At 45.3% G+C, this 18,797-nt stretch overlaps 1 protein-coding gene and 1 long non-coding RNA gene across 2 annotated transcripts; both read right to left on the bottom strand.

The window, feature by feature from the left end:
- Window positions 1-553: 553 nt before the first annotated feature.
- On the bottom strand, window positions 554-982 carry LOC128274322 (uncharacterized). The gene is made up of 3 exons (XR_008269296.1): window positions 843-982; window positions 719-773; window positions 554-651 (listed from the first exon to the last, which is right to left on the bottom strand). It is a non-coding gene; the product is annotated as an uncharacterized LOC128274322 (long non-coding RNA).
- A 9,595-nt stretch (window positions 983-10,577) lies between these two features.
- Window positions 10,578-18,489, bottom strand: LOC128270510 (transmembrane protein 26). Its single transcript, XM_053007916.1, has 7 exons — window positions 18,296-18,489; window positions 16,102-16,769; window positions 15,808-15,967; window positions 13,882-14,175; window positions 13,585-13,656; window positions 13,113-13,343; window positions 10,578-10,875 (listed from the first exon to the last, which is right to left on the bottom strand). Exons 1-7 carry the CDS (start codon window positions 18,487-18,489, stop codon window positions 10,578-10,580), a joined length of 1,917 nt encoding a protein of 638 aa, XP_052863876.1.
- Window positions 18,490-18,797: the final 308 nt, after the last annotated feature.

Here is an 18,797-nt window from a genome sequence, read left to right as displayed (position 1 = left end):
AAATAGAAACACGGCGCGGCACGGCCCAAGACCCGTTAACGATGGCCCTATCCGCCGGCTCGATAGACTTCGACGCATTCATCCGTTTCATAATCGGTCAGCTCGAGTGAGAACCACACTTACCCAGTGAGCAAAATTGAGTGACCGACGCTCTTCTCACTATGGAAAATCGAGGTACCATCCGGTTACCATCGGGTTACCGACGGGTTACCATCGGGTTACCAATGTAATTTCTCCATTAGAACTCCCTTGTGAGATGGCCCCAAAACCCCGATGGCAGAAATTGGTAACCCGATTTTTTTCTCGAGCGTGCCCCTTGTCGTCTCCCTCTCTCATATGTGCCCTCTCCCTCTTTCTTTCTCTCGTATCCCCTGTCGGTTCCCGAAGTAAAAATACAGGGGTTCGGTTTTCGGTTTATTTTCGGTTTTTTTGTTTCTCTTTCGCTCACTCGTCTATTTCACGGTTTCACTTCCCTACCTATTCGTGCATTCCTGGCGCTATGCAGCGTTGGCTGTGTGTGAGGTCTGCGTTGGTGGCGGTATAGAGGCATCCCGTCGAACACATTGTTCCGCGTACACACATTGTCGGTGGGTCCAGCCGGGTTTATGTTTGTGCGTAGATTATTTCACGCGTGGTCTTCGATGCATTTCTCTAAGGAAGAGAAGAAATTAAATTGTTGTTAGATTGTTTGCATTGCAATCCTGTCATTTTTTCTTACCTTTTCCACAAACTGACGAGACAACTGACGAGACACAGTTGTGACACAGTTGACACTGAAACGAGCAAAGTGAAAACTTTTGAACATTATTTCGCTGTCACTGAACACTGTCCAATAAACTTACCTGTATTATTTTATCAGGATCAAACATGATGGTACGAGATGCACTTGCACTTGGAACATTACACTTAGGAGTAACTAATTGAGAAACTGGCACTTAGAGCAAGGTAAACTTGCAGAGCAAAATTGGTCTAAGTCCCGGCAGCATGCTTTCCTGGACTCAGACAGTTTTAGACTGCTCGCAGCTTCGGCCGGCTTGCTCGATCTCGCTGTCTCTTTTTCTCTATTCCTTTCCCTTTCCCCCGTCCGTTCGTCTTCCACATGCTCGCGGTCGCTTCGCGTCTCGGCCCTTCCGCCCTTCCCTCTCCAGGTAATTTAAACCCACAAGCTCGCGTTCGTATTGTCTCTCGGTTCTGGCACCCTTCCCTCCCCGGTAAATGAAACCCACAAGCTCGCGCGTGAAACTCCCTCCTCTCGTGGTTTCCTCCGCTCTTTTCCGCCGCTGCCCACGAGCGGACCCTCATGAGCCGGCCTGCTCACTGCAGCGAGCGTCGCGCCCGCCCCCTCTCGTCTTTGCCGCAGGCAGAGGGGCGTTCGAGCTCACTCGTTTCAGCCTTCCTCGTCCCCTCCTCAGGCGGAGGGGTACCTCGGTCACTCAAAATTGTTCACTGGGTAGCACATCTTCCGCCGGGCTCCGTTAGATACTTTTTTCCCCTTCCGTTGATTTTTCTCATGATTTCTCATTTGAATTTCACGTTTGACGATTAGCATTAGTTAACCAGGCGCTCCAGTGGGCGATAATGACAGCAACGCAGGTTCACTAATGATAGAGTGAATCGCAATAGCGATCGGGAACGAGCAAAAAGGAGAGCAGGACCCAGAGCACATCAGAAAAGGTAAAGAAAAAGGCTACATGAATGATTGATTCGAAAAAGATAACGATGAATCAACAATGTAAATACTGTATAAATTAATATTGGCCCATCGTGCGACGTGAGATCTTTCTTTGTCGATTTTCCTCCGTCAGTGTATTTGTTCTTCCATTTTTGCTGTTCGATTTGGGCTAGCATGAAAAACGTAAACGAAACCGAAAGGTCTGACTGTGTCTAGTAGCAAAACGCATTAGGCAGGAGAAATTCGAAGGTAAATTCAGCCGTGTTTGCCGTACTCGGCACGACATTTCATTCCCTTTCATCTGGCTCGGAATCGAGAATGTTTGCCAAAATAACATTATCCGCAGGTGGAGTGTAAAAGTAAATATTTACTAATACAAAATTAGACTACTAGCGAGCCGCTCTATGTGTGTGGTTTTCCGCATGATTTTGTTTGTGTTTGTGTTATGAGCATTGCCCCAGCAACCGCGAAGTTATCTGGTGTTTTCACGATGCATTGACTATTTCTTTTCTATGTTCTGTGTCTTAACTTCCAAACATTATGTTCAGCAGCAGCCATAGTTTTATTATGATTATTCATTCAGCTATAAATAAAGAATAAAGAAAGTAACAAGTCTGAAGTCTTGAAGATGATATTTGATATAAGATTCAAGGACTGATCCAGGTTAATGGTCCTGTTCTTGAATGCTGTTCTTGAAAACATTAAACCAAAATTACGGCGGCTCTTTTCTGCAGAGCAAAATTTTGCTTTACGATTTCTTAAATACAGCAAAGGAAAGAGGTTTGGCGTTACTGAGTTTAGTGGAAGAGACTAAAACTTTAAAACTCCACAAATAATCATCGTGCCATTTCATGGTTCACCATTCATTACCCGTTCGATTACTACTATTAATAGTTAGTGTCAATCCAATGACTCCATTCTGTTCGGCAACAAAATTAATAAACGACATGATGGGCCTACTGTTAATTGAACCAGGTTAAGGCTTGGTTAACAGCATTGGAATGGTCTCGGTCTTACCTTCTGCGCAATTTTTGCGTGTGCTTTTACTGTCTTCTCCCTAGTCTTCTCCCCTTCCTGCCACTCACTAGTTGGAAGTTGGATTCTGCTGTTGCTCCGTTGCTTTCGGATTTGAAACAGTGTGAGATTAGGACGGGGACTATGCTGGTCTTCCGGTAGTACTATATCCACTTTTTAATTTAGAAGCACAGTTTTCGTTGTAATTTTACGGGTTCTCTTTTCACAGTGTGGGAAAAAACTCTATGGGTGGAAGTAAATAGGATACGTAACCCTATTTTCTTTTGGTCGATCTGCTGCTTATCGGGACCTTTTTCATCGTACCCTCCGAGCCGGACGGTTCAGAACACGCCACTTGCAGGATGCCTTTGATCCTGTGACACAAAAGGATTACTTTTCCCGCAAACACAAGAATGCATCCGACAAAGCCAAAGAAATGCCGTTAAATTTATCAAGAACGGAAACCAATTTCACTTTCACTCCTATGTCAGACTTATCAACTTTCCGAGACGCTTGCTATTCTCGACTAGCGCGACACTCTTCGCAGTACCTTATGAGTCCTCAAAAGTGATCACTCCACAAACTTTGCTGATTTCGTTATTCTGTTTTCATCGCGCTGCAAAAAACTACACGAAACCACGAATCAGGACTTCAGAAGCACTCTCCTAAAAGCCATACAACAAATCCACAACTTTGTAACCATCGACACTACCTGACTTCCAAACCACTTAACGTAGCACAGTTGTGAGGCTGGACGTCAATTCTTTCAAAGGACCCATGGCGTCGATCAACGGCAGCCTGAAGGACGGCCACATGAAAACCTTCGTCCAACAGGCGGGAATCGACCTCCTCTGACGTCACGCGCACTGGCGCCACACATACACACACACTCACACCGTCACACCGTAAATCGACACCTCAGAGTCGGACGGCAGCGATATTCCGCAGGACAATTCTTCTTCGAAAAATGTCGATAAATCGGTGCCCGAGGCAAAATGCGGTCACACGAACCAAAAACCGTGCGTGCCTGTCACAACTCACAACACTAGCTGTCCAGGACTTGGCAACGAGGCAGCGCGAAAAGGTGTTATCCGAATGGCCGTCCGGTTCACGAATGACTGCCGGAGATCGTGTCGCGTATGCTTTTATACAACCTGTGGAAAAACCACTTACCCCGTTGCATTCATTTTCGTGATTTGCTCTCCATTCGCTCCCTATTTTTCTCTCTTTCTCTTGTGAAAGTATCGTGCGTGCGTGCAATCCAAGAGAATAACCGCCTTCATTTCGAGAGAGGAAGGCGTCTTGGATTCACGAATGAACACCCTCATCTCAATCATCTGCTGTTGTTGTTAATATTACTACGGCTGGGCCACCAATCGTACTGAAAGCAAAAGTATTCGTCTACTATCGACATGGACTTCTACTTCTACGGCTGACAGAGGTGAAAAAAGTGTAAAAAAAGTTTAATAATGAGTTCGTGGAACTTTACACAGCATTACATCGTGGCAAGGATAGTCGTTTTTAAGCCCAAACAACTTCCTAAGACTGCTAAAAAATGTATGATCCGGAAGCCACAATGTAGTGTGGACAGCAAATCAACAATTTATAACATCAAGCCTGAACAATCAACAAGTTACTTCAATACTCTGTTACTAGAAGTAGAGTAGTAGAAAAGTAGCTCTGAATGATTGCAATCTTTCGAAGAGCCCTCATTTTGATTGAGAAATATTGAGCCACCGCGAAGCAAAAGCTGGCGATCCGGAATGAGATTGCTCGGAGTGGGAAGAAAAGTTTAACTACCGAACTTGTCAGCCGCCGGATGTTGGGTGACAAACAATATCAACAATCGCAAGGCTTAGTTCCATTCTGTATAGCTGGCAAACTTCCATTTATGCGAGTTTTTGTGGCTTTCTTTGATTCAGTTGATCAAAATCGCAATCCAGATAAATATAAAATGTGTGCTCATGTTCGGAGCGTGTGGAGAGGATTTACGAAAATAGCATCTCAGTGATTGGCACAGAAAAGAAAACTCAAACCAAACGTAATAGATTCGCACCAATATTAAGAGTCGTGACTCGAAAACCTAATTTACTTTATCATTGACTTTTTCATTTTTTTATGATTTCAATATAATCCTGCGTGACATCGACCAGCTTTACTGACAGTCAACTGCTCAGTCAACGGGGTCAATCAATGTATTTACATCGAGATAAAAAAGATAGACATTTACCGATGGTTGAGTAAATAATTATTACTTCTTTCTTTTTGGAAGCAATCTTGTTAGTCTATTCGTGTACAGCATATTTTACTTTTGCCTGCCAGTCTGCTTATTATCAACCTGCAAACCGTTTCGGGGAAAAGGGTTTATCGACCAACCTTTACCAAACAACAAACGAAAGAAACCCTTTAGGGAAGCAAACTCGGCTCCGCCATTGCAGGAAGTGGTAATCAATGGAAAATTCGTATCCATCGCATGCACGTTTCGCTGAGTATGATAATGGCGAAAATGTGTGAAAGTGACTGCCGTAGGCCCATAAGCTAGGAAAGCAATTAGTTTCAGTCGGTAGCAAATATGTAACTAGACAACCGAAATAAAGTAAATAGTGGCCCCGAGGGTATTTCGTTAAAACGGTGCCAACGTTCCGTTCGATTGGAGCCCGACCAGAGCGACGATAGCGGCGAACATGTGCAAATGTGATGAGAGCACTTAATTGATTAGGTTTCTTTTCATCGTCATTGGCGGCCAGATCAACCGTGAAACACCAAAACCAAGCTTGGTAATGTACCTAAATGATCGACATCACGATAGTGCTAGTCGAGTCTCGCGTAGGTTTCTGCACGGAATGTGGTTTTGGGGCATGGAAATGAAGCGTTTTCCATCTAAAAGTCTCACTTTACCCATTTTCCGTCGCATTAAGCTAAGCGATACGACTGACTACAACTAAACGATGTGTTTATAGCAATGGGTCTGAGCATGAAATCGAATATTCCTGATTGTTGCACCACACACATCTGTTTGACACGTGAGATCAAGAACAAGTTTAGTGAAATAGTTAATATTTGCCAATTGTTAGTGAGTTATATTTGGACGATCGTGTTTTCGTATGTTTACATGCTCGAACTTGCCAATTTTTAAGTAAATACACACCTAAATAGACAAACTATAGCTGCCTGATAGACACACAAAGCGAGGGTCCTTTTTGTCGTCAGACCCATTATATCCTCGTTTCTTGACAACACACAAAAGTGTGGGTTCCGCAGAACGTCCATTAGTGTAAAATATTGCCACTATCAAGCATTTCGTGCATCCATTTTGTCTGATACGCAATTCGCAATCCGAAAAAACTACACACTATTTATCCTTATCGCCAATGTAGAGCTCTCATAAACATAAATCTTTTTCTATCTTCAGACGAAAACAACATTCGACTATACATACGATCCCAACGTACCGATATTATGTTGTTCCTCGAAAGCATGCATTCTGGATGGAGGGAATGAGGTGAAGAAATAAATAAAACTCGTTCTATTTTGCTAGTGAGATCTATAGTCTTTTGCACAAGCAACTCAATTTACATTCAGCTCATCAGCGTAAAACCCTAAATAAGTGAAGGCAAAACGTGTTAAGATGCAGCATCGCTCTATTCGGAATTTTACATAACGAAGGCGCTTCAGACATGTTGTGCACGTAGCGAATACAAACAAAAATCTTTCTTCAAACCCCAGTATTTACTGCGTCACGTAAGACATGGACCATAAAAATTTACATTAAGCTGGTTTGATTAATTAGCTGCTTAGTCAGAAACTTGTTGGCCTGTGAAGGAGGCTTCCAAAGATTTTTCCAACCCCAGTACAACAGTCAGTAAACCTGGGAGCCATAATATCGCTCGGATGATCGAAAGCTGCTGGTTGGCTGGGGGATTCGGCAAATTTGTCTATTTACAAACACCATAAAAGTAATATAGCCAGAAAAAAAACATAGGAACCTCAAACTGCTCGCTTCGTATAAAAAGTTTGTTCAAGCGATGTACGGAATCCCCACAATTTTTGGGTAAACATCCCAAAACGATGATACGCGCGTTCAGAAGCTCTGCTTAAACGGTTACTTTACTCTCGTCCGGTTGACGTTTCTATTGGGCTGAGAAGTGGCTGCGGTGAGTACGAAGCACATATACGGTGCGGCTCTCGCCGGAACCGATAGGGACACGAGCGACAAGGGCAACGAGTAATATGTGGAGCGAGCGGGAAAGTAGGGAGAAATTCGCTAAGGTCTAAAGGTACATGTCGCACGCACAGTCGGACTCTCGCAAACAACACTAAATTCCACTCAAAGAAAACTCGTGAACTGTGCCGCGGCATCCCTGTGGGGCTTTCCGGGGACTTCAGCGGCCCTGTCCATTCCTGCCGGGCCTGGGGAGAGCTTTTTCGTTTCATCGATCCATTTGGCAGTACTGTTTCGAGTTTTTTTTCCATCCCGTCGAACGGCGTTTTGACCCGCACTAGATGCTTACGACACGGCTGAACAGGTGGCGGAACGGAACGTCTTCTTTTGACCACTTTAATTTATGCACGGTCGATCTGTCCATTTGGTGGTAGGTAAGGTAAGGCGGACATGGATGGTCGATGGGACTAATGTGTACGACGGACTAATAATTCATTCTACAGGAACCATCAAGCAGGAATTGCGGACAATTGAGGCGGTAGAAAGAGCACGTTTTGTTGGTGAGTGTTCGTTTATTTTTTGCTAACCTTAGAGGTTGCATTACTTTATAAATCTTTTTCACCTTATTCTTTTCTTTTTCTTTCCTTGACGTCAGATTCTTTGACTATACTCAGTGCCGCAATGACATCATCGACGGATAAAGCGGCCGGCCCCAATTCGAGTGTGCAGTACACGTCTATTAATAAAGTGTACGAATGCGCATTACCTTCAAGCTTTAGCATTCTTTTCAATGTAGAAAAACGGGTAATCCGCCAAAAGGCTTAGCTCAGAGTGGTGCTTGTTGCTGCAAAACTTGTTTAAAATTAATCCGTGGCGGGCTTCCCTTAGATGTAATAAAACCTCTTCCAAGCGAAGCTTGTTGAATGGACTGCCACTAACCGGCACCTGTGCCCGGAGCTACCCAGCCGGAAGTGTACTTTTGTCGTTAGTTTTCCTGATATGCTCGATGCACTCAACCTACTTCACACGAAAGTGGAACGAACAGCATGACTATTCGCCGCTGAGCCCTATGCGGGCATGTGGGAATGGTGAGCCGCATTCTTTGAATTGTTTCATGACCACAGTCACAGGTTGACGGGAACCGAGGGCCGGCTTTCATTGAAGGAAATGGCTTCAATTTTCTAACGAACACCACACGAAGTGTTGTTACTACATAGGAAAAACTTTAGTTGAATCGAATTGCTTTTTATTATTTCTCTCAGCCGTAACACGTATCGTAATGCTTTTTCGAGGCACCTGGATGGACTCAAACTCCTCACGGTACACTATTTGATTCGGCAGACATTTTTCACTCAGACCTCAGCTTTGTGTATTTTTTCTCGTTCGCTGTGGCAAAGTGCACGAAGAAACGATTATGTTGTGATGATGGTAATAAGAAAATCATATTGCTACGTGCCAAAAAGTATCGAGGCGGTCACAGGACGTGGATACATTCGCAGTACTTGGATCTAGCGTTCGAAATAAATGCCTCTTCTAACCCGAATATAGTACAACCACGAGCCTAGCGTCCGCCGTGAACCTCACATCGTACTCCAAAACGATGTTCCACATCGGCTGCCACTCTATCGATTATCGGCTTTCCGGCATTCGGGAAACAGATTGGCGGAGCGCTGGTTGATCCACTTCCGTACTCTGCAAGCTCCCAGCGAAGAGCCAAAAAAACCGAAGATGGTGCAGCGTATGATCGATTTTCGTGTGACTTTCAGCATCGGCAGGTCCACTTCATCCGCTTATGGTGTGGAACCGTACGAAAATCTCCGGAACGACCTAGGGTGTGTGCTTCAAATCCTGTGCGCTTTGCAGCATTCACCTTTCACACCTTGTTTTGCATCTCACGACCGCCTTTCTTCTCCTACAATTCTCCAGTGCCACTATGGCGTAAATTTTCCTCCACTTGGCTGCTTCTACGAAATTCTGGATTCATTCTTCAAACAATTGTATTAGCCCAAACAAAATTTAATTAATCAACAATATCAGCTAACTATAGCGTGTGGCCCCGCCAATCAGTCCCTTTCATTACAATATTACATTATAGAATGAATTGTGTACTAGGATTACAGTTTTATTATGCTATCGCGAAAGTCAATGCAGAGTGAATCGCTTAATTTATTAAAAGAGTTCATAAAGTGTCAAAGATTTTTCATTCATTTTTATACACTATCCTTCCACGTTTCGAAATCAATTTACAAATTTTGAAAATTGTTTCGCGTTTCGTTCAAAACAATACCAATAATTATGGACACTTTTCCTTTCCTTAATTACAATGAATGTTTCCACATACTGAAAGTAATTCTATTAAGTTGATTCTTTCAATCCGACAACACAGTTCAGCCAAATTTGCATCACATCGTTGATTTTGAACGAGTAACGTGATATGTGTAAGTATGCTCAATATTCTCCATTTACCACAATTGTTTCGAGTGACAAGGGACCTGATTTGAGCACTACCACATTTGCTCGTTACGGCTCGTGTTAGATGTGTGCAACAATGATAATCGATTATGGGAAATGGTCCTTGTGACGTACGCAACTAGAGAGGAAAATCTTCAATGAGTGACCGCTCCGTTGTTAGGTTGACAAGAAACGGTCCTGGCGTTGATGAGTATCTCCACAATTTCTAAAGCTATATATATATGCTGAAGTGTCAAACGATGTGTAAAAAAACTTTAAATCGTCGTCAGCGGCTAACACAAACATGCAAGAAGCATGCATGCGAATTAATATGAGCACACAACAAATTACTAGCTCCGATTGTTATAAGTATGTTCTGCGCAAGAAACTGAATGGCGGAAGCACCAAAAAGTAATTAAAGCTCATTATTAAGAATATTGAATGAACAGACCACTTTATGATGGTGTTTAATGCCAATCGATTCGATTGCTTCAAATGCCGTTTACCTCTGCTAAGGTGGAAGACAATCATCGTCCACCTGCACCGGAAGCCAACTAACACCGGATACCAGGCGTCTCCATCGGACATCGGTTGTGCCTCGTCAATTACGGGCGGGCCCCACGGCCTATCAGTGACAAGCATTATCTCCATCGCAAACCCAAATTGCGTCATTGACGAACCGTGAGAGACTGACCGTCGGTTGGATGGCCAGCCTCTTGACCGTCTCGACCGTCGGTTTGTGTAGTTGATGACCGGTATTCCACCGGAGTTTTCTGTTTGTGGCATTCACACAGCACGACTCCGACCCCAACAGAAAGCTTGACTTGGACCGGTGGAGCAACACAAGTAAAACAGTAGACCTTGCAATCGTTATCTGCGATATCCTTTCCTTCTTATGTCTTTACCCGTGTCAACAGAGACTCTCTCAACAACTGTTCCTCGTCAGCTCGTTACCAAATTTGAGCCGAACCCAAGCAATGGGCAAGGAGCGCTTAACGTGCCTCAACAATCTATCAACTTACTCCATACTCAAATCTTAATTAACTGGCAGGATCTTTTGCGCGTCCATGCGAACAGGCCCCAAAGATTAAGGCTGGAGGCCAACTAATTCTGTGCTAAACTTTTTTTCACAACTGTTTCCAAGCGTCGTACAATCTCCAGTGTTTGAACGTGGATGGCTTACTCCTTTTACTTAAAGGTGGTTTTCCTCATCCAACGCTCAGAAAGTGAGACAGGAACAAAAATCTTCCACGGCCGGACAGCAATCGGTCGCAGCGCTCACTCTGTGCCGGATGACGATCCAGAGGCTGACGACGACGACGACGATGATGAAGAGGACGAGCTGGACGACGATGGGCTTTCCGCCGGTTTGGTTTTCTTTTTACGACCACTCGGAGGTTTTTCGTGGATAACCTCGAACCCGCTGGACTCGCTCGGACCCGTTCGCCGTTTTCGCGAATGCTTTCCGCCGGCCGCCGGCACACCGTCGCGGTGCTCGTCTTCATCACTGCAAGCGGTGGTTCGCTTCCGCTGTGTACCCCCTTGTGTCTTGCCGTCGGGTTGGCGAGACGATTTTCTGCACAAAACACACAAAGCAAAACAAAAGTATCAGCAAAGACGTAAAAGATAATGATAAAAAATAGGAGGCATATTAATGCGGAAGCGCACGAGGCGCGAAGGCAGCAGAGATCGGAACCGGAACGGGCCGTGGTATGCGACACGCGTCTGTGGCATAACATTCCGGGAAATTGTAATATAATCCAACTCACTCGAGGAGGCCACATGTTTCTTCATCCAATTCACCAAACGAGCGCGCGAAAAACGGATGGTTTACGAAAACCGATTTTCCGTGCCCACGGCATTGGCCTTCGGAAGGATAGCATTACATTGCGAGCGATATTTTTTTTTATTGGACCAAGTTTAGATGGAACCCGCCCTCCGATTCACACATTGTGGCTTCTAGCGGTCCCATCCCGGGCGGTAATCGTGTGTCATGCTGGTACGTTAATTTACTTCGCTCCACTGAAGAGAGGGACGATTAAGGATCGGTTAAGAGATATCGTTCGCGGTTAATATTAATCCCCAGCCAGCACTACGCATTTGTGGGCTTCGGGGTCTGGGGCCCGGATGATTGGAGGCCGTTAGAGTAGGCCGGCATAGATTGTCTGAAATGGGATGGGACACATGTGTTAGTGCCATTACGGGAGCATTTGGTGTTATCATAATCCTAGCGATGGTGGCAGCCAAAATTATGTCCATGCTTCATGCGCTAAGCTTGTGGGTTGCCTTTGGGTAGCAAAAGGGCTCGTCTCAAAATGGACGTAACATGAGCAACGCGTGGCGTGTATTCCGGTTCGAGTTGCGCTATAAGCGACTCGCGTGAACTCCTCTGGCCATGCAGCACATCAAACGTCAATGTATCTAATCGAATCATTGTTATAGAAACTTTAATCGTAAAGTGTGCAACAGCATCGGGAGCATCATATTTGCGCCACGACGTCGTGAGTATTTCGTAAGAAACCTTGTGAAATGATCTTTGTTCTAGGCATCGAATTGGCAAAAACGTCCGAAGCCACGCTACATTTTGCATGGTATTTTCCCTTGTACGGAGGGACATTAAAAAAATGGAATTTCATTTGTTTATGAAAAGAAAACGGCTAATTTTTTTTCGATGCTTGAACATTTATTTGAAAGGCTGATTCATGACATTTTTTTATAAAAAAGAATTTCGGTGAAAACCGGACTACGGTTGGCTTGGCAGTAGCCCATTCGGTCGACTGAATTTTTGAGATCGTTTTCAATTGTCTCTGACAGGTCTCTGGTTCAATTGCCGAGTTAGGGGCGGTAGCCATTTTGAATTTGGGTCTTGAGGTCAATGGTAGCTGGTTTGTGCGCGTAACATTCATCTTTCACCACTGCCCAAAAATAATAGTCCAATGGTGCCGAATCGCAGCTTCTTGGAGGCCAATTCACAACAGCATTTCTGCTGATTATTCGATTTTCGAAGAAAGGGCACAAAATATCGATTGTGGTTGTCGCACGTAGCGCCGTCCTGTTGAAACCAAATGTCGTGTAAGTTCTCAGCTTCAATTTCGCCCAAGGACCAATCAGCCAACACTTCTCGGTAGCGTCGACGGTTACGGCGACTCCTTCTTCATTTTCGAGGAGCGAATTGGCCGATGATGCCGCCAGACCCAAATCGGCGCCAAACACTCCCACTCGCTGTGGGTGCATTGGCTTTTCCGAGCTCAAAATAGGACAATTTTGCTTATTAACACTGCCATCGAGGTGAAAATGAGCTTAAGTGAAATGAACTTTTCAAATTTGGTACAGTTTGAGTTGAAGACTTTGGAAATAACTTTTTAATATTTCCTAATCGGTAATCGGTAGTTTAAAATCCAATCACTAGATTGACCACCCTGTATTTATCCGACAGCTTCTAGACTGCACTCTTTAAGACTTGCGACTTAGCGCTGAGGTATTCCTTTAACAGGCCACAACATAATCCCGGAGCTCGGGTCGAAAAACGTTCTGTGTCTATCCCAACTCACATTGGCATCTCATACGAAGAAGGAAAATACGTGAAGGCTTTTGAAATTAAATTTACGGCTACCGCAGCGTTGTATCTCGTACGAAGACTTTCAACCAACGCGAGAGTGTCGGTCAAAGGGCGTCACGTTTCGCTTCAAATATAATTCACAAGCGAGGAAGCGAATCGGAAGTTCCTAGGCAGGGGGTATTCGTCGAGACCAACATGCCAAACCCGCACCAAGCCCGTCGACCCGTCTGACGAGAGCGGAGAGGCTGATTTACCTTTCCTTTGAGTCCTTGGACCGTCGACTTGGAGCGGGCGATCCCTCCGAGCATTGCCCTTCGTCGTCGGGCGCAAGGGCCGGTGGCGGTGGAAACAACGCGTCATCGCCATCGCCATCTGGGGTGTCGGTCCGAGATTTGAGTGGTTTCCGGTGACGTGCACGGCGCTGCTCGGCCGTGGTTTGGCTGCTGGCCGTCGAATACCCCGTGTCCTTGCGGGACGAGGTGGACCTGGCGAGAAATAGCGTACCGTCGGGCAATCGCGGGCGGGCGACCAGTGAGCGGAAGAAAAAAAATCCTCTTAAAACACGGCCACGTGCCCGCGCTGCTTCCATGGTGATTAATTGCGCATAATTAATCTAGCTATCTGCAAATCAAGCTTTCGGGACACTAATTTGTAACCTCGGTCTCAGTCCGGTGCTGCTGCCGTCTCCGTTCCGTTTTCCCCCCTCCCCCCCTCCACGATGCTTACCGATTTTTCCGGTTCGAGCGCTTCGACCGCTTTCCATCGTCCGCCTCATCATCGGCGATGTCGGCAACTTTTCTGTGGGGCGTAAAATGAGAGGAAAAAGCACATAAATGGTCAACGGCGCGAAAAACGGTCCAATTTGTACTGCAAACAAGTTGTCGCTATGGGTCGCTGAGGAGTTTGCAAGGATTTCAGCAGCAGTTCCTGGCTCTGGTACTTCTGTTTCTTCACGCCGGATGTCCACGCCGGAAGTATATATCCAAATTCACGAAGCCAAATTCAATGCTTCACGTTGTATACCTTTCGTCCGGCGGGAAATAGTTGGTGGACGTTATTGCGAAACTTGAACGCCGGCTAGTTCGGGCAAAGGCTCTAGTGCCGATGGCCGTTTGTTGAATGAAGCTGAAATGTAGGTCGAAGTAGTTCAAGAAGCACAGCTTCCAGTCTGTGGAGCAAATTGTGGCCAGAAACTTGACCGTTTCATTGGGGAGCAAACTTTCGTTCGGGAAGAAAAAACTTAGTTGGCCCAGTGAGTATGACTCATCCGTCAAACAAAGTTCCGTCGGTAATTGTTTGCGGGTGAAAAAATCGATCCTGCAGTTGGTTCAGGCAACAGTGTTTAACTTACTCACCGAGTTGTATATTTCATCGGGAGACATTAACCTACGGTGTGCGTGGTCTTTAACCGTAAACTCTCATGGGACCACATTCCGCGAATGCCGCCACTAGCGAAACACGAACAGAAGTTAAATGGCAACGTACGGAACAATTGACACGCGGAATTCACCATACATGTAGCTTCTTATGCTGGTGTGTCATGCTGAAGTAGAGAACAAATTATACACTTTATCGTATTCCAAAAGCCGTTTTATATGCTTTTGGATGGACAGTTTTCAAGTGCCGTGATAAGATGAGTCCAAGTGGTTTACAACATTCTTTATCATATTCAGAATAACTTTAAGCTACATAACCGAACCCTAATTCCGGCCGACACGAATCTTACTCTGATGGTGGTGTCACGATGGTCAACTGTATATAGGCTTCCAAGAATCCTTTCAATGGCCTAATCCTTGATCTTTGAAGTGGGAATTTCAAACTACAGTATCTTCGCGTGCGCATCCGTCGTTTCGCGTGTGAAATCGAATCATGCGCTTATTTCCGCAAACCAGGCCTCTTATGGTGATGTAGTTCATAAGAAGCGACTCAGCGGCTAGAGCAGACGATGGCTCTTCCGGGGCAGCTCGCTTGGCGGATATACCTCCACGACAGAAGCTAATCGAGTTTCAGGTTTGCGCAGTGCCCCCCGGCATGTAACCCCTTCTGGCGTTAGGTTAGAGACGAATAATCGATCGAATCCTTCGTGACTTGAAGAGTGGCCTTCCACCGGGCAGTCGGAACCCCGAGAACGGTCCCGAGGGCACCGCAGGAAGTAAGATCCCACACCAAGGCAGGAAAAGTTGCTTGGCTTGCATCCGGAGCGATGGCCTACTTTCGCACTCCTTCTTTTCGCTCGCATCGGGCCAGCATGATTAATGTATCCCGCCGTCCGCCGAGTTTTTGCGTGTCGTTTTGGTTTGCATTTCGCGCCCGTTACTCCGCAAAGGAAAGGCCGAAACACCAATCCACCCAGTGGCTGGAACGACCGCACATTTCGAAGGTTAACGGACCTGCTTGTGATTGCAGCTTCAACCGAATGTTTACGTGATGCCATTTGGCTGGCTTGAAGGTGGAGGGCAGTGAATGAGATGTAATTTGTTTTGCTTCCTCGGTCAGTGATGGAAATAAAGCACTCCGTACACTCCAAATAACCCCATCAAAGATGTTAACTTTCACGGGGTAATTAATTGGTTTACAGAAACATTGACGTTCCACAAATGTTATCACCATGCACATTCATCATAGGACAAAAATCGCGAAAACGGTATAAAGTTTGCAAACGTCTGGAAAAGTACCTTCTAGCATCTCGCGTTACTTACAATACCGTTATTGGTTTCGTTGAAGAAGGACGAAGTACGCAAAAGCGCTATTCATCCATTGTGTACATTTTAAAGCGATACTTCCCGTGCACAAAAGAAACTCAAACACATTTTAATTAGAATCGCTACAAAAAGTACGCATTTGTTGTTCGCTTCACCGCGCTGGCCCGTGCAGCAAGTTGCACATTCCGCAAGTGGCACCAAAGAACCGCAAAGAACGAGAAAAGTTTCTTAGCAAAAATGGACTCACCGTCTGCTGACTTTTCGCTGCTTCTGTTGGCGCCCTGACCTTTCCTCGATCCTGGCCCGTACCTTGGAGCTGCGCTGCTTGGAGGCTGCTGCCTTTCGGTTTTCGGAATGCACCACGTAAAGCCGGTACAGCTGCAGCAGGATCACCAGCGTATTTTTGCCTGCCGAAGAAATGGAAGCACCACCCCAAGAAAAGCCCAACTCAGACAGGAGCAGACACGATGGATTGCCTGTCGGAGCATTGTCCAGTCGCTCGGTGGCATAGATGGAAAGATATCCCACTAGCAATGCTCACAGGTGAAGAAGATGTTCATGTAGGTGATGATTTTATAGTGAATGATGATCAGCAGCCGGAAGGTCAGAAACGGTGCGTCCTGCAGCAGGATGTTGAGCGCAATTCCCCAGACGTCGATGTTGCAGCACGCCACGTTGCAACAGTCGGTATCGTCCTGCTCCGCCTGAGTGCCACCGCCGGCACCGCGAGGTTTCCGGGCGCGCGTAGCCGACAGGACAATGGTGAACTGGAGCAAACTCCAGGACCAGATACTGAGCGTCAGCAGCACCAGCACGGGCTCGTTGGCTATCTTTGCATCCTTGAACGAATCGAAGAACTCGATAATATCGGCCGCCGTGCCGATGTAGACGAGCAGCAGCTGGCTAAGCTGGTCACGGGTCAGGTCTCCTTTGGGTAACATCCAGCGGCCGATTATCAGCACCAGCATTAGGAACTGCTCAATCAGTGTAACCCACATCTCGGCAGTAAGCTGGATGTCCGGTAGCTGAATCTTCACGCCGAGCATCTTGTTCAGATCCTTGAGGTCCTTGCCGACCGTGGCCACGAGATTGATTGTCTCGTTCAGCATCTGGTCCTGGTAGCGTGTTCGTTTGTCCAGCTTATCCAGCTCCAACAACCAAATCGCTGGTACGATGCTGGAGAGATACAGAAATACCGACGGACAAAACCTGCGCAAAAAGCCAAATGACAGCGTAATGTTAGGAGTTATTGCGGTATTTGTAACAACCAACGGAAACTATTTGGCTTTTAACAAAGGGCTGTCCGTTTAGTGTTACGTTCTGCTGCAAGTTTACTTCGCTCAAACCAAGGCCTTTAAGCTAGTGAGTTGTTCAAAGCACGTATTAAGTTAAAGCATTAGAAAAGGGAATGTAGGAGAAAATCCAGCAATTAATGAAGTAGCTCGTGAACATTCCGGTCGCCTGCGTGCTGTGTCTGTAAGGTTACTGATACGGTTTACAGACTGTGATAAGGTTTGGATAAGGTGAAATTTTCTTAAAATGACGGCATTGCGCTCAGGGCCATGAAAAGCGAAGGATTACATTTAATCTATATTTATGCCCCGTCTTGCCCATTAGGAAAAGTTTCGCAGCGCACAGCAGCACAATACATTTTCTGGGAAACTCCATCACCTGGTTGATGGAACGAAAGAAACACGGTGGCTGGGTTGGGCATTGTTCCCTGCATGAAAACAATCTATAACTTTAAGCGCCTTTAACATTTACATTTAACAACTACTGACCACGGTTTGGCTTAAAAAACAATAGCTTTAGGATTATGTTTCATACAATCAACAACACAACGTGCATGTTTAATAGAAAACATATTCTAATAATCCGAAACGAGCCAGCACAAGTACAAGAACAACTGTCCTTCGTGGGGTAAAAATTACTAGACTGTAGATGTTGTTTAACTTTGCTATTCTTTCCTGTTCAGATGAATAGATAAATTAAGATTTTCGTCACCGTTAAATTGGTTTAACAAGGAGAAAGGGGTCATTTACTGGAAATCTTACATGAACTTTCATTCAGTTACACGCGATATGATTGATACTTATTTGTTTTGTGTAAATTGTAATCTTGCATTAAATATAGTAGCAAGTATTTGAGAACTATTTAGATCAGATATTGAACACAGTTTTTTAATAAAACATACAAATCCTCGCACAGAACCCAAGAAAGTCCAGGCAGATCTCACGGAAGCTTCCCTTCGGCATACTCGTTTGTTTATGAATTGGCAGGAAAATATATTCGCTCGACTATGAAAAGATCCCTATCATTTGATCGAGGAAAACTCATTTTGAAAATTCTATTTGAAACTATCAGGACCTTGCGTGTGACATTCAACACAATCCAAACGAAAAAGGAACCCCTCTTTTTGAGGCACAAAATTCATTTCTTCTACAATTCGTTCGCCTTCGTCACTCTACTACTTCCGCTTCTTACGTCCAACGACTTTCACTCCACTTTCGTTTCATTCTAGTATCTTCTCAACATTGAAAACAAAATCATGTCCTCAATGAACCAGCACGGAACGATGGTGAACGAAACATCCGTCGGAGCAAACACACACAGCACCTATCCGGTGCGACACCACGCAGCTTTCGACCACGTTCTCCTGTATCACCGGCACTTGAGTCTAGGCAGGAAATTAGATTTTACGGCTACTATCTTTCATTCCGCTCCGCAAGCCTTACCAGCGCCATTCCTGATTCTTTTTGATCGCCAGCGTAAAGATGCCTTCGATGCAAAGCACGCCGATCGGAGCACACAGACTCCAGTAGATGGGATCGGTTTTGTTTTGGGTCACTTGCCAGATAGCAATAAACCCGTGGGCGGCAAACAGAATCCTTGTCAGAATGGCTTTAAACGTGGCCAGCAACTTTGCCATCTCACTTCGATTACAGTGCTTTAATGGAACGAATACCCAATACTTTTTTTTATGCCCTCAACCACATACTCTACAACAACGTAATCAAAATTCGCTTCAAAATTTGACCATATTTGTCCGCGGACCGCGTAAAACTGACTGCTGATTGGCAACGGAAAATCGAACCTCAGACTTTTCGCGATATTTCTTTCTTTTTGTAGGCTAAATAGCCAATCATACGAATGCTTGATAGATATAGCCATGATAGTCGCCGAAAGGAAACATGACCAATCAAATCAATAGTGCAACGATTCAAACTGGAAACGCTA

Source organism: Anopheles cruzii, chromosome 3, assembly GCF_943734635.1.
Source record: "Anopheles cruzii chromosome 3, idAnoCruzAS_RS32_06, whole genome shotgun sequence".
In the NCBI taxonomy this organism is placed as follows: Eukaryota; Metazoa; Arthropoda; class Insecta; order Diptera; family Culicidae; genus Anopheles; species Anopheles cruzii.
Note: the sequence above shows the minus strand (reverse complement) of the source record. Positions and strands in the feature narration are given on the sequence as shown.